At 38.7% G+C, this 22,325-nt stretch overlaps 1 protein-coding gene across 1 annotated transcript in view; it reads right to left on the reverse strand.

Annotated features, from left to right (window-relative positions):
• IL1RAPL1 (interleukin 1 receptor accessory protein like 1) overlaps positions 1-22,325 on the reverse strand; it is a 354,573-nt gene that overhangs the window by 23,203 nt on the left and 309,045 nt on the right. The window contains exons 6-7 of the mRNA XM_035901976.1: positions 5,164-5,296; positions 3,094-3,239 (exon numbers count right to left, since the gene is read on the reverse strand). Of these exons, the coding sequence (XP_035757869.1) occupies positions 3,094-3,239; positions 5,164-5,296 (279 nt within the window). The remainder of the gene's footprint in view (positions 1-3,093; positions 3,240-5,163; positions 5,297-22,325) is intronic.

Raw genomic sequence — 22,325 nt, forward strand, 5'->3', positions numbered from 1 at the left:
TGGACCCTTCTTGTATTTTCTGTGAGGTGAATGTGTGTCCCTGCTGGGCTGACTGGTGGGAAGAGTGAGGAAGATGCATCCAGGTTTTTGCTGGTGATATAGACTCTGAACTTCTTGCCCTTTCAGGGCCTGTGTAATTGCAGGCATATCCAAAAGCTCCCCCTGGAAGTTTAAGTTTACATAGAATATACTGACCAGGGAGAAGCAGAAGTTGCAAGGGTATTTGAAAGGCTTAAATTTTCTACCTGAATCCCCACTGCAGCATCTAGCCCTAAATACCTCTTTTCCCAGGAACGCTGTTTTTTCGGTAACAGAGATTTCTGCTTTCCTGTCCTTTCTGATCCTGGTGATAAGGTACCACATAAGAAGTTTAAAAAGGATTATAATTTCTTTTTCAGGTATCCAGTGAATGTTCCAGATTCAGCATTTTTGTTGGCTTATACTTTTGGAAAAAAGATCATTAACGTGAAAGCCAGCCAAAACTAATACCTCTGCAAATGCCTTGGTGTTCAGGAAGAAGATTTCCCTAATTGTTAGGTCCCAATTGTTCTAAGTGAGCCAATAATCAGAATTTAATAAACAGCTAACTCATTCCTAGCAGAGACTAAATGTGGATCTAAACAAGGAAACTTAAAATGAAGTGTTGTCATGGTGATATACAGGAGACTAAGCAAGCAGTGCAAAGCTCCTCTTCCTAGGAGACCTGAGAGACTAGCTCAAATTTTTATCTGTCGTGGTTGATTTATCATTTCACTGAAACAGTTGTCGACATGCAAAGTGTGTAGAAGGATTGTAACAAGTACCTTTTGTTTTTCGAGGGAACAACAGATTTTGTTTCCAAATCACAATTTCAAATTCAGCCTTACAGAAGAGGAAAAAAAATTATTTGGAGGAGTGTTTGCTGCTTTTAGCTTTCTACTATTTGCAAGGGCAATTAAATATTGAGATTACTTCCTCTTAAGCATGTCATGATGAGGCCACATACTGTGGTACATTTGACATACTGATTTCTCCAAGAAACGAAGCAAGAAAAGTAGACCCTTGCAAAATTTATGCATGCACACTGTTAGATAAAAAAGCTGGTGGTCACAGAACAGAAAAGACTTATGTGTTATGTCCTGGAGCTGCTGCTTGTATGGAAGGGAAAATAAAGACTCACCATCAGCATGTAACAAAATATATGTCAGTTGATTAAGTATTGGTTTTAAAGTAATTTAAGCTTTAAAATTTATTTTCAGTGTTCCATACATTAATTTAATTATTAAAGACAAGCCATCAGATTTCAGTGTTTGTTGGATTAAGCTCTTGCTCTGGGTTCAAATGTCTCTGAATGAGGAGTATATGACTACTAGCTGGTAAATTGTTAAGGTTCAATTACTTAACGGGTTAATTTCTGATCTCAGTAAATTCATGAAAATATGGGCAATGCCAGGTGTCCTGGTTTCAGCTGGGATAGAGTTAGTTTTCTTCATAGTAGCTAGCACAGTGCTGTGTTTTGGATTTAGTACCAGAAGAATGTTGATAACACACTGATGTTTTCAGCTGTTGCCAAGTAGTGCTCAGACTACTCAAGGACTTTTTGAGCTTCTCCTGCTCGGCCAGGTGCATAACAAGCTGGGAGTACAGCACAGCTAGGACAGCTAACCCAAACTGACCAAAGAGCTATTCCATATCATAGAATGTCATGCTCGGGGGGAGTTGGTTGGTCGGTCGGTCGCGGCTCGGGGACTGCTCGCTGCTCGAGGACTGCTCGCGGCTTGGGGACTGCTTGCGGCTCGGGACGGGCTGGGCATCCGTCGGCGGGTGGTGAGCAATTGCATTGTGCATCATTCGTTTTGTATATTCTGTATATTCTGTTATCATTCTCATTATTACTATTATTATTATTTTCTCTTATTAAACTGTCTTTATCTCAGCCCTTGGCTCTAACCTTTTATTTTCTTTCCGATTCTCTCCCCCATCCCACTGAGGGAGGGGGGAGTGAGCGAGCGGCTGCATGGTGCTGAGTTGCTAGCCGGGTTAAACCATGACACCAGGCTAAGCAGAACATCTGATTATTTACATCTGCATATCTTAAGAAGCAATGACAAGAGTTCAGAAAAATTAGTTCTATTAAGTTAATAGGAGGTACACAAAAATATGTTTAAATAAATGAGTCACAGTATCTTGATTTATGGCTTGCTTTTAAACTTAGACAGACTTTGCATGCTACAAGACTAAAACTAGAGAAGACATCACTGCTTTGATATAAATTGGGACACACAAGTCAGCACCACAGTAAGAGCCTGGTTTGCTCACCTTTACAAACAGTCTATAAAAAGCACAGTAATGACAGCAAAGTACAGACACTGTTCCTGATTATTCTTTGCTCTCTTAAACCAGCAGGATGCTGTGTGAGGGTGGGGAGCATCAAGCCCAGGCATGTGGAGCACCCCCTGGGAGATAAAGTGAACAAAGTGGATCTGGGAACCTTGCTTTGCAAGAGATTCTCCACCTCTCTGTAATTATCTCCATGGGAGATGGCTGTGGCCATTAGGCAGGCTGGAATCATGGGATGTGAGTGGTGGTTAGAAACAGGAAGGTCCTTAGAAGTTTCTGTTATGATACTTTACTTCAGAAATGTTGGTGTTAAACAAATGTGTTAGAAGGAGAATGTCCACAGCCAGGCTATGCAGGAACTCCCCTGGCATGGGGTTTAGGTGGCATTTCTGGCAGAAGTGGAATACGCTTTTGTTGGCTTTTCTAATATTTGATTTTATTTCTTACAGAAAACTACTACAGTTGTATTACCTGTGGCTTCCTATAATTTTTTTTCTCTACTGAGCCCTTATTAGTTTTAAAGTTCATGAGTTATTAAATGCATCATTTATATGAAGCATAATTAGAAGGTGTTACTGTATTTTTCCCAGTGACAGCCATAGTTGACAACAACATTTGTGTTTTATTTTGAAAGTTGTACAAATTCCTGGGGAAAAATAATCATTGCCTGTTAATATCTCAGGAAGACAAAATTCATGCTTGCATCAGAAGGGAGCTCTACACACTGACCACCCCTATAATGTACCATTTCATGCAGAAAACCTGCATATTTACCCCTTTTATGTAGAAGAATACTGGCATGTCGGCGTCCATTTCCATTCTCAACGTAGCATGAGTAATTCCCCAGGTCTGCCTCTTCCACAGAGTCCAGAATCAATGAGATGGAAACCTCCTGTTCCCCAAGATGTTCCTTCAGAACCCTGAGACAAAAAGTTACCGTTGTTGCTATTTTGTTTATATCATAGGAGGGCATTAGATAATCATGACATAATAATGCTAATTACAATTCACAACTCTCTGGCTTCAAGTTTGGCTATGGTTTGATGAAATCTTAATTAAATTATATCACGCCCTTTTCTTCCTCACTTCTAATGAGGAGGTTTGGCTTTGTAAATGTTAATGAGAGCTTCAGTTAATTGTCTTCTTTAAGCAGGATGATGTGCATACTGATAACACATTATTGCACACTCTGTTGGAGACCCTGATCAGTAGTATGTGAAGTCTTGAAATGTTAGAAGAGAGAAAAATGAAAACGGTTATTTGGACGTTAGGGTCACACTAAGAGTCTGGGCCAAACACACTATTTGTGCACTTTCTGAGGCTTTTCACCATGTCACTCAGAAACAGTGTGTTCATGCCAGGGTCTGCAAAATTATTTCTTGAACGTACTACAAAATTTGACTGTGTATTATAAAGCAGTAGAAAGAACTGGCATACCAGATGCCGCTCATTCATACAGATGATAAATAAAAGACTTCCTGCGTAAGACTCTGCCTGTCTTCACATTGCTTTCTTTACCTCTTAGCAAACCCATCAGTGGTTTTAGAAACCCAGAAAACTAAATGACAAACTGTTCTAGGCTTGCACCTGACAAAAGAAATGGGAACCAGCTTTCCTGCTCCTCCCTCCACAAAACAAGAAAGTTGTTAGGAGGTTCTTGTCACCTTCTTATCAGCCTTCAGAATGCCAAGTCTGTGTCTGAAGGGCTTAGGAAAAGCTTTAGATGCAAAATACAGCTGATCTGATTGTCATGTGCCATTTAGTGTATTGGTCTTGAGCTTTATAGAATAAACTTGAAGCACCCTGTGGTGAAATATGCTTCCATTTTGCCTATATCTAGGATATGGAGATAATCTTGAATGTCTATGTGGCCTTCTTGATTTTGGTAAAGGAATTGTCTCTGTTACTTTGCTTATACTGAAGAAGTCCAAGGTTAAGCTAAAAATGAGTGTGACTTCATGTCTTCTGAGGAGATAGTAAACTCCTATGTAAGAAGAAAATAAACTTATTTTGCTCTATTATAGACAATCATTGTAGATAACACATCTGTGATTATTTAGCTTCCTTTGTAATGCACATATAGATTTGCCTTCATTTCTGCATTTATCCATGATATATTGACACAGTGATATACACACATACAGAATTATAAATGAAAAAGGAATGTCTTCAGCTCTAAGTAGATACTTCATATTAGATAAGAGTTGGTACTATGTAAGGCATGCAATTCACAATACAAACCCACTTTTTTCTTAATTTCCAAATGAGGCAGCACTTTTAGGAACAGTAAAAGTACATGACGCAAATTGCCAGATCCTCTCTAAAACAAGTATTTCAGCAGATACGAGCAGCCCACATAACAGGATACTTGGCTGTCACAGGCCAGATAACATCTCAGGAAACTCATTTTTTTTCCTTGAAGAAAAGAAATCAAAACATTCCAAAAGAGAAGCCAGACTTCAGTATTTATTTAAGGTTCCATGTTTTAAAAGACTTCTTCTGAGCTGTTTTCCTTGATGTATTTATTTTTATTTATTTCATCTTAGTAACTGTCTTAATGGTTCTTATTGTAGATTGCCACAGTTTGAAAAAGTTACTATGCAAATTCTAGTCAGCTGCACTATGGTGCTTGTCAGGCAGCCATTCTCCTTTTGCAGCTCTCTAACATCAGATCTGGCCGAGGTGTGTTTTTCTGCTCTTTTCTGGTGAAGTTGAAAAGGTAAAGAATGGATGTTGCAAAAATAGGGGTTCGACCCAAAGTACCCCTGAGTTAGTCTGTGATACCATTACATTAACTATCAAAAAAAGATATTGACTGAAAAAATAAAATGCTTTTTCTTTTACCTGATGTCACTTTCCCAGACTCGACTATCATCCAAATCTTCAATAAACTTCTCCCCTTTCATCCAGTAGATTAAAGGACTGACATCTCCACTATATCCAAAGAAAGCTCGGCAGGTGAGATTAGCAGAACCGCCTGTTACAAATAATGTAAGCAAATACTTTATTTCAATTTTTTTTAAAAAGTGTTATTTTTGAATCAGTTGCTTTTGTTGATTAAAAAAAAAATATCTGTAGAGACCCTCAATATCCAACTTCTGTTGAAAATGTCCACAAGTATCTACTTGTCTTGCAACTGTTGTTCGTTATATTTTCTGAAAATAAATACAGTAAAAATGAAATTAAAAGTTACATAAGAACAGGATTCAATTTTGTATTCTTTCACCGATTTTTCTATATTTGGTAAGGAAATCAAAGGTTATTTTTTCTCAAAAAGAGCTAACAACCAAAAATTTCCATGTTTTCTCTGAAAACAGATGAAGATTAGGTAAAATAGACATGCAAACACATCTGTACTGGTTCAGCTTTGCAATGGTGTCTGCCAAGAGGCCGGTAGATTCCTGTACGGTACCATTTCCAAGGGGCAGCCAGTAGAAAGATGTTTGCTCATTGCTAAGTTATCTTTGCTGGCAAGTATTAAACACTGAAACTGAAAAAAAGAAGACATGCGAACTCATTCTGTACATTGTGGGACATGTCTCACCGTATGGATGGGAATAACCTTTAGGTACATGCAGGAAGGAGCAGAAATTCCCTAGATATGCAGTGTTACTTATTTAAACATTATAATGAAAATTTAAAAATATAATATACCTTCACTTTGGCTTATTTTCACTGTGTAGCCTTACATTGTGTTAGTACCACTTGGTTTTGGGGTTTCAGCTAGAGCACATAGAGGGGTTGAAACAGTAGTTCACATGCATTCTGTGTGTGGGTAGATCAGAAAAAACTAGCCGTACTGTGGACAGCCACATAGTTAAAGATCTCCCATTCACTGCTGTAGAGTTGTTTGTCTCAACATGCACCAAACCCTCTAAAGCGCTATGTGCATTTCTTTAGTGGATAATTGCACAGTGATTTAAAAAAGTGTTGCAATTTAAGGAATGTTCCCACCCCCACGCACTCCCCAGGAGAGTATTTTCAGGGAATTTATATTCCTGCTGAGACCAAACTTTACACTTTCAATTTTTTATCTTAGGATTTTAAAGCTGACTGACCACAGCTCCTGGGAAAAAAAAAAAAAAGATGCATTGCTAGAACTACTTCATTCTGTACCAAGATGACATGAGGACTCCATCTGAGTTCAACGAATTTCCCTAAAAATATACTACTTTGGGTCAGGCCTAGTCCTTCACAAATATTAATATTTGAACATCTTATTTACTTTCTAGTATGGTGACAATGCAGGATGCTGTATAACAAGAAGATGAATTATTAAATACATGTCTTCTTTATCTGAAATTATTTGTGGTTTTCTGTAAAAGCACCTGAATCCTCTGCCTGGCTTGAACTCTCACATTAATGCCATAAAAGGTGCAGAATCAAATGTTTGCAGTCAAAATATGCAACACCAAGGCAAGTACCATCTATATTGCTTTCACAAGCTGTTTAGGAACTGAGTTGCTTTTAGTTATTACATGAAGTTTTGGTTGGTGCCTTGCCAGCAATGCCTGCTAAGGAGACAGAAGTAACCCAGAACTTGAAATGAGGATGGAGAGGAGTTTCTCATTCATAATCAAAAAGTATGAAATCAAATCTCTAATGAGACATTTTGATAATCTCTTCTCATTTAGAGCAAAGTTACTAAATGTAAGATGAATTTCTTCAGTGAGAGGGCAAAAACTCTCCTAAATACAACCACAGCTCTTGTTTCCATACCCTGGGAAGCGATGGTCAGGACACCTCCCTGGAAACCCACCTCCTCAATCTCTACAAAGCTCAAGAATTACTATTTGGAAGCGTTGGAGAGAAAGGTTTTTGCAGTCTTGAAGCCATTTGCAGGGAATGAGATGAGCATTGGGACACTACTTAATGTGGGTCAAGTACATGAAAACCTGTAATGGAACACGATAAACTTCCTGGTTGTGCCCAGGACATTTTAACAGATGCAAACCTGCTTTCTTACAGCAGCTGCATAGCACATATAAACTAACTTCTTTTGTTAGTTTGTTTTATATCATAATTATGATATATGAAGATGTGAAAATGAAAATACAAAAGCTTAAAGGATTATGAATAGCTTGCCATTGTCATCCAGTGTAGCACATGTTCAGGGCTGTGAAGTGCCTAGTAACCAAAGCATTGGTGGACTCTGGTCACTCTCAAAACAGGAGAAGGTCCCTGCACATCTAAAACAAAATCAGGCTCCTGTGATAATTGGATAACCCCTAAGATATTGTTAACCAGTCTTAGAGGAAAGATTCCTACCTAATGCATCACTGCCACTTCTTAGGCTTTTTCTGGAGCTTTCCCACCAAGTCAAGGCCCAATTGAAACTTTTTATCCTTTAAGAGCTGGCAAGATCACAGCTGGAGGGCCTACAGCTTCTGGCCAACTATCCATGATTCACAGAGATTAGGCACCACAGGTGCTGAACCACCAAAGCTCTCCAGGCTCCTGCAGCTAACAGGCACCCACTGAGAACTGATTTTTGCACCGTGCATGCCTCTAAGCCTTTTACAGGTGAATATTAACATGCATAGATTTGCTTTTTAAAAATAAACATATTTTGCTAAGTGCAAAAACTGTTAGAAATTAAGAGTTTGTAAGATTAAGGCTTTTTTCCCCATTAAATTCTTAAAGGAATTTGCCCCTTAAATAAAATATGTAAACATATTGTTAAACACAGAATCCAAAGTTTCCATTCAACATGAAATATTTACACCTGAGAAATAAATTAGGAAGGATGTAATGCCTTTTAGTAGTACTGTGTCAATTACAGTCACTGAGCAAAGGCCATTAGCGTGCTGGGTGTTCAGCTATAAATTACCTATACCGTTTACCTTGACCAATCTTCACAATAAGCCAGTGGGAAGTTCATTAGCAGGTCATCAAGAAAGATCCAGTGACCAGCTAATGACCAACTGTGACCATTAATGAGGAGGTTTGTTACTCCAAAGCTCACAGCTCTTTGCAGAGGGCAGTGGAGCTCACTTGGTGCAGCAGAGATGTTCCCAGCTGCAGGCACATATAAATAGTGGGCAAAAGCTGGCTGAAGGGCAATATTATGAGTGGACAGAGTATTTCTGGAGCACACTCTGCTCCAGAGCTGCCCTCATGTGAGCGTATGCTGTAGGATAGGCTGCATTTTTTCCCTAGAAGTGTACCTTTGAAGTGAGAGGTCAGAGGATGCTGAGTGTGGCACAGAGCGGCTGCTCTGCACGGGCAGTCTGTTTTTAAGAAGCTGCTTTGCTTCATATTTAAGCTAATGTACAAAACAACCTGTCAGACAGTTAATAGAAATCACCCACAGTTAACCCTGGACCCTAAATCTCTCAGTGTATTTTCTGTGCTGAGAAAAACGATAGAAGTGATATGAAAACTAAAAGTTTGATGAATGGATATGTAATGCTTTCTATGCCATTAATTTAAATTTTTCTGTAACTGCTAGATTATTGCAGTTTTCTAGTCTCTTTTAAGGAATTTAAATACACATTTTAAATTAACTCGGAAATCCATCTCTCTCTTTCTGTCCCCTTTCCTGTGAGATGTTGTCAATTCTTGAGAATGCTCTGTCTCAAGTCAGGTCCTGGGTAAACTGCTTTTATAGACCCTGTAAAAGTCCAAAGGCATGTGATTAGAATTATTAAGTGAAACTGACAGTGCTGGATTTTTTTATTAATACCCCCTCCAAGAAAGGATAAAGAGAAAAATGACACTTTTGACTTCTCAGTATAATTATCATTTTTTTACTGTGAAATAATGCAATAAAGATATGTAAGAGAACACCTAAAAAGTAAGCTTCAGCTGCAACCCTTATTTCTGAAGAAGAATATGCTTTTATTTTATTGAGCTGATTTTTGTAAAAACTGGAATATATAGCACTACGTGTTCCTGTTACTTGCTGTGATAAAGTTGTACTATCAACCCTAGCCAACTGGCTAAACTAATCAAACTAGCTAAATTCATCAAAAGCTCTTTGCCATCTAAATGGAGAACAATTTTTGTTACACAGTATGCTTTCAAGTAGATCAGGGAAAGACCATAACAAAGTGTACTTCCTTGAAACCAGCAGATCCCTTCAGCAGAGCAGCACACTATTTCTGTGCCCATTTCTCTAATTGGTAACCTTTGGGGCACTTTGCAAACTACTGCTATGGGAGCCTAGGTCCAGGAGAGGGCACTGTCTAACTTCTAAACATTAAAAAAAATAAAACCAACCTCAAAGTAAATTCCTAGTGTATTAGCTCTAATTAAAAGCATCAGCCTGCTAAGAACCTGCTAGTTATAATTAGCAAATAGCGAATGTTTGTGGTTAGTCAAATGTCATCTTGTATGGGCAGTTTAAATTACACTTGCACCGTTAGTCATACAAGACAGCATACACTGATATGTCACCAGTTCTAGCCTTTGATTTGACAGATTCGTTAGTGAAAGACAATCATTTTTGTTGGAACCAATGATAATTATCATACATCTTCTACAACATGTTTTTAGAAGAATCCTCAAAGATGTACTAGGGAAAGGAAGTGGTTGAGAGCCATGATCAGCATCTGGTAATATGGAGGGCCAAGAGAGTGGAATTGTTAAGTGTACTTAACAATGGAGGGCTTTCTTTCACCATACAATGTAAAACATTTATAAACCTAATGCACAGACAATACCTACGCACTTATAGTTATGCCATTTATTTGTAATGTTAACACTTCAAAATTAAATTATAAAAGGCCAAGGCAGACGCAATCAAAATTTCTCACACCATTCTTTCCACTTGCGTTAGAGAAAAAGTACTGACAAAATATCAGTCTTCCAAGTGGAGAGACGTAAAAGCTGTTAAATTCCTAGTGTGATGGATAGGTGGCAATTCTCACAAAGTCAGCGACCCACTTGTTTTGCCAATGTCATCTGCCAAGCCCAGGAGGCAGGGAGGTAGAAGCTGCTCGTATTTTCAGAGAAGTGTCATGTCCTAAGACAGTTCTTGAAAGCCTTCTTGCAAACATGATTAAGGAAAAAAAAAAAGAAAATAAAAAGTAAAATAAGGTACCATATAATTTTCAGTCATGAGCCTTGATCATATGATTGTATTTTAGGGTCCTGTAAGTTTTCCCTTAGAGTAGGATGAACCGCAGAGATTCCTCTTCATTCCTTCCTTGCCTGCACAAAGCATCACCTACTGTTATGCCGCCCTCCAGTTTACATACACATTTTCCAATCTTGATACCTTGTGCTCTATTACCAGACTGCAACTGTCTTGCTGTGTTTCATATAGCAGGTTAGGCCAAATTAAACAAACAAACAAAAAAATGCTGTTTTCTGAAATATAACTGCAAGCTGGGAACTGCTAAATTCTAGTCTCGTTGATGAGTGGTATATTGTGAAGTCTTTGGCAAGGCATCAGATCTTGCATCCATACAATTTGAAGACACAATGTGCAAATTCTCTCTACTTTGAATGCAGTGGATGTAGGTTTGAAAGGTCTGGGTATTATCATTCCACTAAATATTATCATGCAAGCATCATACAAAGTGGCTGAATGTGATTACACAGCTATACCTCTTCATTAATAGACCTGTCCATATTTTGCTATGCTGCAGAGCAGCATGTTGATTGCACAGAACTGAATTAAATATTGAATAAGTTCTTCAGGCCATAAATGTGTAAATTTAGAGTACACACAACCATTCCTCCACAAAAAAGAAAACCATCAGCTGAACATCTGCAACAAGATTAGAGAGAGATTGTAGCTTTTGAACTTTCACTGAATTTGTAGATATCACTATCTATGGGAGAGGCTAAAAATCACTTCTTTTAATTATTGGGTTTTTTTTTTTATATTTGGAAAAAAACCCTACTTCTTACTCACCCTCTTCAGCTTAAGGTTAAATTAATTTGCCCACACATAGTAATTTACTGCCACATGAAAAGCCCTTTACCCTAAAAGTCTTCCAGCTGCTGAATTATGGTTCAACAGCAAGACACTTAATGGAGGTGTCTGTATGTTGCTGCTTACACGTTACCTGCCATCAGCTCTGAGATATTTGAGTCTGCAACACTTAATAAGGTGCTATACCGAAACATACATGGTAAGATCTAACATTAACCTAGAGTATTAAAGATACTTGGTGGACTGCTCCCATAGGTTGTGAAGGAAAAGAAACCCAAATCCTTTCTGCTTTGAACGGGCTCTTTAGAAACAGGACTGTCAGAGACAGAGTCAATGAAGACAGCAAGCACCACAGCAAACTGCAGAAAAAGAAGCGATGTATGGGACTTTGGACTCAAAATGCCCAGAACATCTCTCAAGTACATACATTGTTAAACTAACCTTCATTTCACAAGAGGTAACAAAACCCCTGAACCAATAATCTTGATTTTCCTAACAGCAGGCCTCTCCTCTTGATAGATGGTAATGTCAGGCTGATAAATTAGTTGTTCAGCAAGTATTTTCCATTCCTTCCTCTTCAGAAGTAGAGGCTGGAGTGGGAGACAAAAACTATCACAAGCATAAAGCAAGAGTTGCTAAAGAAAAGGAAAGTCACTGCAATTGTTTTACAAGCTTGACTTAACTTTTACTCCAGAAGCTCATATTTTCTCATGGGGTTTTTTTAGACAAATGCATTTCTCAAACACTTTTTTTCCTGTGCCCTCTCTGTCAGATCAAAAAATAATTTCTGTTTTAAAAGCTTAGCTGTTTTTAGCTATAAGTCACAAGAAAATACCCTAGGTAACAAAATATCTCAAATGAAAAAAAAAAAAGCTGACCCTAAATGTCAAACTTCACATGTTTTTTAGCTCTTACATACTTATGACTTGGGAGCTTTAAATCTGTCCACACCATGCATAGCTTAATACTGTTCAGTGTTTTGTTTCAGTATTCTTTTTCAACCATACTGCCTTTGACTATGGTGCTATGGCTTTTGCATTTTAATGATGCTACATGGTAAGAAAACAAGCTTAGCTAGCAGCCTGAAGTTTCCTTTGCTTAAAAGACTCCCATAAGGACTCCCATAAGGATTCCCATATGGCAAACTGTACTGCTTATGGTCTCTCTCTGTGCCTCAAAAACGAGGCAGGTAGATCATGCGCCCAGGGATGCCACTGCCCCTCAGCAGTCTCTGACCACCAGAACGGCCTCTTGCTGCTTTAGCTTTGTGGAGTCCTGCTCTGGGTCACATTTTGGGAAACTCCTAGAAAAGCAGAAGGAGCTTCCTGTTTATCTTTTCACATTCCAGGGACGTTAGATTAGGCAAAAAATGACAATAAGTCAATGTGTGTCTCTCTGGTAAAGAATATTTATTGATAAGAAATATATTAAGAACTGTAACCTCCTGGAGTTCTGTAGATGATGCTGGGCCCTAAGAAACTACAAGGTTGAAGTATTTTGTCTGTTAATTAAGGAAGACAGTTTCAAGCCATTACAGCTCTCACAACAATTTTGTCATTCCCATACAAAACCCAGAGGCAAAGCAGCAGCAGACTTGAAAGCGGGACTTAGGCGGCTCCTCTGAGTTAGAATGCCAGCTGTCGCTAGACTTGTTTTGCTAAGGAGCTACTTAAATGTAAGGATAAATCCAGTCCACCCATGACTAAGATGACAATAATTTTCTAATATAGCACACTTCCAATAGCGCAGCTCCCCTTTTACTTTGCTTGCTTTTACCTGTGCAGGCTGTAGAAATAACTGACCTTTTATTTATTTATTTATTTTTAACCTGAAGAGTGTTGGCCCAACACACAAAAACTCTCAAATCTCTTGCCGTGGAGGTTTTGGTATAAATCCTGTTTTCCTGTTCTTTCTGAACAGAATATAGTGGGTTTGCTTTGGTCTCTTGTTCTTGCTAGTTCATGTCAAAAACCACTGTACATAAATCATGGCAACAAGCTGCAGCCCCAGTATCTTCTCCCATCCTCCCTCTCAGGTGCACTGCACACCACTTTCTGTAAAAGAGAAATGCAGACCATGTCCTGGATTCTAGATAATGAGAAATAACACACTTTTTTTTCCCAGAAGAGGCTAACTCTGGGGAGCTGTAGCAAACAATTTCCTCTTTCAGAACACTTAAATGAAAATATCAATGAACTTAAGGAACAGATTTGGCAATTCAGTTTACATACATATTATCAGCTATTCAACCTCTTGTGGATATTTCAGCCCCTGACTGTTCAGCCAGTTGATTTCTTTGGACATAGCACTTAATGAACAGTGTTAGAAACTGTGTTTTACTATAATGTCTCAGAATACCTGCTCTTTAACTGCTTTGGAAAGAGGGATTGTAGTATTTGTGTGGTCATTAGATAATTTGAGTACACATAGAAAATTCTCAGCTTTGGAACCACACATATATATTAAATAAGAAGTTGTGGTCTTATTTTCCATTGGTCAGCCTGACAGCTCTTTTCCTCCCTTTGCTCTTTCTTCATGAGCAAGCCGACCACAGACTGTAGGTTGCAGGGAATTACCCGGGCAAAGAAGTGTTCTGAAAAAGACTGTAGAGATGGGCTGCGCATGGAAGATTTTTTATAAAAGTAGAGCTTTTGGAAAGTGGCAGGCACAGTGTCACTTACACCTGCTAGGTGGATATTAAGGGAATTTATACTCCAAATAACAAATAATAAATAATTGAACACTATAACTTCCTCTGGTGACTGGCTACTCTTCAGCACACACGGAAAACATTAGCAATTTTAAGATTTTCATGAACTAACCAGTTCTGTCAGATCGCACCATATGATGGAAAATGTCATTTGGAAAAGACCCAGGCTAGTCTGGCAAGCATGTGGATGGGGAAAACTACCATTCCCATGAAGCAATGTGGCACAACAGGATAAATACAATTGAAATAAACCACATCTATTACATGAATCAAAATATTTCAGTTCAATTCAAAATGATGTGAAACCACTTCTCTGTTTAAATTTTCACCAGGAAATCCATTAAGCACCACTGAAAATTGGTGCCCTGATGAACTGAACCTGTTGACGACTAATAAAACAGATAAGTAAAATGAACACCAACTTTCCCTTTTACTGCAATAAAGCCTCTGAGGGTAGGAAGGTATTTCATGTCTATTCATACTGGGATTTTCTACATAAACAAAAGAGTGGAAAAGAATGATATATGTATAGTTTACATGTACTTCTGCTTTAAATTGTGGTGTCACCACCTTATGCCATGAAGATATTCCAATGGACAGAGAAAATACTAATTCTTAGTATATCCTCAGAAATAGCTGATGTTTGCCATTTAAATAAGTATCACATGGACTAATATCTGTTTATATGATTTAAAAGTCCTAACACATCAAATATTTCTATCGCATAGGATTGCAAATGCATGCTGTTTCTAACAGCACTAGGTTTTCTGTTTTTATACCACAGTCATTACATCACGCAGTCTTTTTATTTCTCTTGGATGTGTGAGTTAGTCCCCTGCTTTCCAAAGTAACTCCTGAAAGAAAATCCATGAAAACAAACCCCTCTTATTCACAAAGATACGAATGGAGAAACTTATTTGCTTGTCCCTGACAAATACGCTATAGTCTTGGACCATACACATGCTGGAATCTACTGGTATTGATCAGCTTCCTTTCCACACGAAAGGCTTTTTCAGCATATGTAATTGCATATTGATAGACAATACTTAGCGAGGCAGCTGCACAAATAGACAGGCTTTTTCAGCATATGTAATTGCATAGATAGACAATACTTAGCGAGGCAGCTGCACAAATGCCACCAACGGAATAAAAAGAGCCCAGCTAGCACTACATGTGTGCTACCTGAGTGTAAAGTAAAAGAAGTACAGGAACTGGGGGAAGCTTGAATTCTTGATGCTATGCCCTCCTTTCTGACCTGCAGGTATATGAGTGGATGCATGAAAGTTTCTGCCCCAGGGCAGGGCCTGCCCATTGCTCCCAACCCAGAAACCTGCCTTCTCTCACTCTGATTTTTCAAATGGGTGAAAACCTGTGACCTCCTTCCCCAGCCACAGACAGTAGCTGTTCTTGCACCCCATAGGCAAGAGTAGGGGAGTTGTTCTTGTACTCCTAAATTACACCTGCTTGAGGGCTGGCTTTACGTTGACTATCACTCTTTAACAGGAAAATGGCCTGGCTGGGCTGGAGGCCAAGAAGAAGCAGATCCTGGTGTGCCCATCTGTGTTTGAAGTAGGTACAGTTCTGAGCATCATAAAATGTGATTCTTCCAAAACAACTTCCTTCTCAAGAACGATTAATCATCAAATTATTTTGGTTTCTTGTTCCTGTTTGTCAAGAGGAGATGCTTTTGAGTACTGGAAAATCTGGCCAACATCAAGGCTTAAATGATTTTTCTTCTTGCAGCAGCCACATGGGCCTCATTTCTCTAGTCCACCTTCATCCTTCTTCAATTGTAATTCCCATAGTTGCACTGTACAGGGTCCTGCCAGAAAAACTCCTGAGAGATTTAGGGCTCCTGTATCTGAAGCCAAATACCTGAGGTCAGCAAGTGGGATATCAGTCCTCGTTATTAGCATAATTGAGCATAATTTCTTGAAGAATTTACACAACCTACCTTCCTCCTGCTGCACGCCCACCAATACTGTAATTTTTTTTTCATTTTCTAGGTGCTCTGAGAGGCATGGGAGTTGTGACATTTCTTAAAAGCAGAAGAAAGTGAAGGAAAATTTCACCTTGCTCCATTCAAGCTCCAGGAAAGCAGAATGTTGTCTACAATGTTGTTTGTGTTTTTTAACACGTTTTGCAGGTCTCAAAGCAAGGACTAAAAACAGAGTTTGAGTGACAATAGAAATATAAGGTACGACAACTGCTGGTTACAGGAACAGAGACAAATATTCGTTATGCAATATTTATGATACAAACTGTGTGAGGAGGGAGGTGGCAGGCTGATGTCTGAGAGCACAGCTGCCTGCAGAGGTGCGGGGGTGCCACCCTGAGCAGCAGCCCAACTGCTCACGCAGTCCTTTGCCCCTCCAGATTTGAGGCTACCAGTCACCCCAAGCTGTGTGATGGCTTTTTAATGTGGACACCTGTCCACACGGACCAGGGTAATTTTGCAAAACCTCTTTTCACTTGTGACTTGGAGCTAGAGTTTTAATCCAGGTCTGGGGAAGAAGAGGCTCTGTGAAACTCTTGCACTACCAAGCCCGTTATCAGGTCTAAAGAATACCTTTGCAGCTATAGGCTTTGATTTTTATTGATGCAATTATTTGTAAGTGTTATTACAAGCTACTGGGTTATAAAACAATGATGGATTTTTAGAAAGTGCTTGGTACAGTGTTTACTTTCAGTCCTTTGGCATCTAAATGGTATCCCTTTAAAAATGTGTTATAATAGTAGACATATGAAAATAAGTATTATTTATACAACAGTCCAAAATTAATGGCTTTAGACATTAAGTATTGCATGATTACATATTCAGACAGTTTCCTCAACATATAGTATACACTCTCAGAGGAGTTTAAATCCATACTTATCTTAAATGAAATCATATAGGTTATCTGAACTGGGATAAGTGGGGGAAAAAAAGATACTTTAAAAATGCTCCTTCTTTAACAAACTTTTTTTTTTTTAATGTTAATTTGTGATCCTTAATCTTCAAACACAAGAAGTGGGAAAGAGAAAAGCAGCCACCCAGACTGAACGAAAGCAAAGATCCACTATCGCAGCATCCTGTAACTAATAGTATTCAATAGCAGGAGGGCAGGAGTCTGGATACGAGAGTCATAGTCACGCAGAACAACCCTACTTTTATGATGAAAATGTTGACAGACTTTAAACTACAGCAATACCGCTAATAAAAAGCAAGATCATATGGCTGTCCTTTGTAGGCAATTAATCTGTCTGTTTCAACAGGATGCACATATAAAACAGTACCAGTAATCAGCTTCATTAGCTCTAGAAGATAAGAAAAAATAGCCTTTTGACAGAAGTTCCACAATATGCTTTTTAACAAAAGAATGTGCATTTATTTGAGAAGTTAAAAGATGGAAATTTATTGTTATGATAAAAAAGCAGCTAGGTGAGCTTATCCAGTTGAATGCTTTGGCCTCAGCTTGCTTTTGTTTTCTCCACGTTTCAGGATAACAAGGGATAGTTATGACTAAAGTTTGGCAAGAGGTGTTTGGGGTTTTTTTTAATGCATTGTATTTTGGATAACAAGTATATTAAACTTTATTTTACATAAATCATTCTCCCAAAACACTCTGTAGAGTGAGATGATAAAATTCAAGTGTTAAATAATGAGAGAACTTGAGAGACATGAAAAAACAGGGGAAAATAGTAAAAGGCAAAGGGAAAAAGGCAAAGCTTTTTCTATTCTAGGTGGTCATTTGAAAATGAAGTAAGAATTTTCTTCAGGACTGTGATAGCAGGCAGTGTTTCCTCAGTGTCCGAGGCAGGTAATAGGGCGACATGGGGTCACTGGTCCTGTGACTTTTCTATTTCCTCTGTGTCAGTCTCTAAAATGAATACTTGTCCTGATGAGTGTGAGAGAAAAGCTAACACAATGGGAACAGTAGTAATTTTTAAATGTCCTAGCTGTTTCCATTTTTAATGTTTAGGTCAGAATTGTGTTGAAAGAGTAGCTGGGAAGCAGAAAAAGCTTGTTGCTGTTGAGATTAGGACATGACCTTTTCCAGGGTGTGCATATGGGAAGCTGGACAATGGTAACGAGAAGATATCATCTTAAAGGTGTCCTGCTGGCACCTACCCAGTGACAGTATAGTGGCCAAAAAGCAGGCTTCAGTAAAAGGCTGAACTGAAAGAGCTTAAAGCTTATAGTTGCGATGGGGGTATTGCTTTTCTTCCTCAAAACGAAAGCCACAACGCTCCTGTTGTCTCATGTTATTTCAGTCACCCTTTCTCATCGCATCCCCTCTTTCCCATCCTGAGAGATCTCCTGCTATTGCCAGCAACTCCCAGCCTGAAGACAGTTCCAGGACTAGGCCTCCATCACCCAAATCAGGTGAGAGGCAGCCTGAACCCTGTTAACACGGAGATGTATCCCACACCTCTGTCTTCCCATAAAGTTACCAAGTCTGGAATCTGCCAGGACCCTAACTTAAGAGGTCATCAAATATTACAAAATTACATTGTCCAAGGAAGAAAAAAACCCAACAAAACAAAACAAAGCAAAACACTGTAAAAAAGGTGTTGGAGAACTGGCTGACAGCAGCTGCTTCCCTTCATCCATGAGAAAGATTCTTCTGCTGCAAGATTAAGAGTGGCATTATGAATAAGAACCAGCAAAGAGAAGTTTGCCATCTTGAATGAAATGAATAATTCTTAATATGATTAACACATGTTGCACATTAGAATGAAACTGAAATGTGAGTTTGAAAAGAGCATTTGTCGAAAAGGCAGAAGAAAAAGGTTGACATGACATTTTCTGCATAAATGAAGACTCTGAAGGAAAAAAAAATCTGCTTTTTATGTTCATTTTAGAGATATTTCTATTAAAAGCTATAGTTACTCAAATGTCACTTTTATTCATAAAAGCTTATCTTGGTGTCATGGGAGATATTGCAGATGAGCTGTTGTTTGTGTGAAGAGCTACAAACCCCCAGATTTTCACTAAGAAAGTCAAAAAGTGCAGAGTTCCTAGCTCACCCTTTCACTAAGTGGGAACATGAAAAGCTCCAGTAGATTATTTAAAATTACGAAGGCAAATTGTTTGTTATTGGTTAGACAGGAACAAAACCATATGTCACATAGAATTTTTACAGTTTTATTTATGAATTGAACATAAATGAATGATACATAGTCTGGACACACTGTGTTCAATAGAATTAAGTTTCTGTAGCTTAGAAAGTGGAATGGAAAAGCAGAGGTTTCTGATACAAAAGAATTGCCATTCTGTTTTCTTGGATTTCTTTTTTGTTGTTGTTAGCTTATTTCATTTTAATAGCCTAGCACCTCAGAGCTGTTAGCCCAGGACAGTCCCAAGAGCAAGGCTGGCCTGTTAAGATAAGATGCTGGGATATCTCCCAGGACTTGCAGGCTCTGAATTCAAGGGCTGCAGGAGGAGTGTTGGAAACCTGTTAGACCTCGGTCAACCTATGTTCTGAGAGTTTTAAAACTCTCTGTTAAGGAGAGCAACTTAGTTGGGGCTGGGGTTCCCAAGGCTTTACTACTAGCAAATTTCAAATCAATGATCTTGAAGCTTTTCCACAGCTTTCTGCCTTGGACCTTGGAAGTCCAGCTCAAGCTTCTTGAAGCTGTAGCTTCTAGGGTGCCTCCCATGTCAACCATTTCCAGACCAGGGATGCATATCAGTCATGTTGCACAGTAAGGCTGCTTCTGAGATGACAGCTGTAGCCCACAGGAAATTCTTCTAGCTTTGCTGCATCCTGTGTGAAAGGCCCCACATGGCTGTCAATATCCAGGACCAAGGCAGTGTAAGCTTGGGGATCTCCACTGACTTGTCATAAATCTAAGATGTTTGATTTACCAAAATGCTGTGAAGCCCATTTGTTCTGGGTGAGACTATCTTTTATCAAAAATTTCTGACCTTGACATTTAGATGCAGTTCCACCTCTGCTACATATGTTCTGTATGACTTTGGGATACTTACTAACACTTTCTATTCTAATTTACCTACCTTCAGGGCTCATAGAAATTTGTCCTTCCATCCTCTGTTTTGTTTAATAAAACTGCAAGGGCAGCAAGTCAATGAAATTCCACAACTGAGACTCCCCAACATCAGCTGAATGAATGAGTAGTCCTGGGTACATTGCATAGTAAAACAATATGCAGATATAATAGCTAAAGTCCCGAAAGCAATATAGCTGTAAAAAGCTGTATTGAATCATCCGTACTGCGTCTATACCAGAGCTTACTCATTCTGAACCACACTGGTGATATAACTGTAGGATGTGTTGCAAACTGCAGACCTATCATTACTGTTTCTTCTATACAAACCAGATTAAAATTGCAATGGATCCTCCTTCTGGTGGAAGCCAGTAAATGTCTCTGTGAGAACAACTATTGCTAGTTACATTTGTGATTGTTCATTTCTTCATTCACTATTTCTTCATCTGTTCCTCAAAGAGGTTACTCATTTTGGTAGGCTACGTAAAGAAGTGTGAAGAAGGGAATATTTATTAATGAATTTATATAAAGGGTGTCAAGTTTAATTCTGCATAATCTGTAGGGCAGTATTACTTTCAGTTTATTAGGAAAAGAATAAATAAAGCTTGAATGGCAAGACACTGGAAAGGTCTCTAAACAAATTGCTAGTGAAACCTTAGCAAAAAGCACCCTTGTTATCACTGCAGTCTAGGCTACATTTCTGCAATGAGGAAAACGCTCCACACTCTGGAAGCTACAAGATGACTCATATGCTTCAAATTAAGCATTTACATAACTGTTTATAGGCTGGGGGCGTTGGATCATAAGCTACATGGGGGAAAAGGATAATTTCTCTCATGCTCATCATGCACATAAAACTTCATTCCTTTTCCAGAAATATTCCTGCTTCTAGTAGGAATATCTTTGCAAAGTCTGTTATGACATCCAAGATTTCTTTTTACTTCCTTTTCTTTTCACAACTGACTTGTAGCAAACATTCCTGATCTAGTTAGTGGTGTCCCTGCTCACTGCAGGGGGGTTGGACTAGGTGACCTCTAGGGGTCCCTTCCAACCCAAAACATTCTATGATTCTATGATAGGGTTTTCTAGATGTTTGGCGTAGAAAGGCAGGCATGAGTAAAATGAAAAAAGGCAAAGTAATAAAGATAATAATCAGGGAAAAAATTTTGTAATATAATTTATTGTGTTAGAGAAGGAATTATAAGTGGAAGAAAAATGTGTGGTGGTAACTACTTCATTAATCTTTTATTGACACTCCATGTCATTAACCTACAATCAAGATAAAATCTAACTGCATATGATAGAGAAATAGATGTACATTCTTACATGGGCGTCCATGTGCTATTTAATTATTTCAATAGACTATGTTTCTTCAGTCAATATGTGTGTAAGTCTTTTAAAGTACATACTGAAAGCATGATTACTGTCATGTGTGGTATTACAATAGAGGTGAATTTGGACCCTAACAATACAGTCTGATGGTTTTTACTGGTTAGAGACGATATTTGCTAGAAGATGCAAATGTGAAGAAATTGAAACTTCCATCACAGTGTTAGAACAAACACTTGCCCTGTCCACCTCTAAAATCATTCTCACTTCCATGTTACCTAACATGGTGTATACCCCATATATTGATGCACTTTTTTCCTATTTCTGCAATCCAGTGGGAAAACTTGGGACTCCAAGTTTCATAAACTTTGGCCTGTTTCCTTTCACAAAATGATCCATTTCACCCTCCTTTTATGAATAGCATTTTCTATTTCTATACTGCCTTCATATTGACCATCTAAGGTATTCTACAGTGCTGTTAAACAGCACAGCAGCTTTTCCAATACAAATGGCTGGCTTTATGTATTCTGCCAAATAGAACATAATTAATACACTTCTATGACTGCTAGGATGATGAGAAACCAATTGCTGAAGTACTGCCCAGGCTGACAGCAAAACTGCCTTCCTAGTCTGGGATTTCACCCACTGTCTTCACAGCACTGCAGCATTTTGCACAGTAATATGCCATCTGTTGATGACTGGCAAAATAACCTTCATCATTACCACTGCCCAGCTCAACAGCTGTAGCAGTGTAATGAAATATAAAAGCATTTAAGGTTCCTATTGCTGTGAGACAAATGCATGAGGACAGCCCATATTACTGCTTACATGAAAAGGTGTATCTCCCTGGAGCCTTTTATTATGGGTGAACAGGAGGCAAATGGAATCTGGGTGTTTATGTGGACTAAGAAGAAAGGGTGTGGTCAATCTTTCATCCGCGGGTTGCTGAATAATTTTCACTGCCCACAGCAATTTCTAATGTACTACTTGTATTTTTGGCTCACGGTATCAAGTACAGCCCTGTCAAATGCTGCTTGTCTTCCACTCCCAAATGTGTTTGTGATGGCCACCCCGACAAAGAGTGTTGTGAAA

Source organism: Egretta garzetta, unplaced genomic scaffold, assembly GCF_000687185.1.
Source record: "Egretta garzetta isolate BGI_Z169 unplaced genomic scaffold, ASM68718v1 scaffold70, whole genome shotgun sequence".
In the NCBI taxonomy this organism is placed as follows: Eukaryota; Metazoa; Chordata; class Aves; order Pelecaniformes; family Ardeidae; genus Egretta; species Egretta garzetta.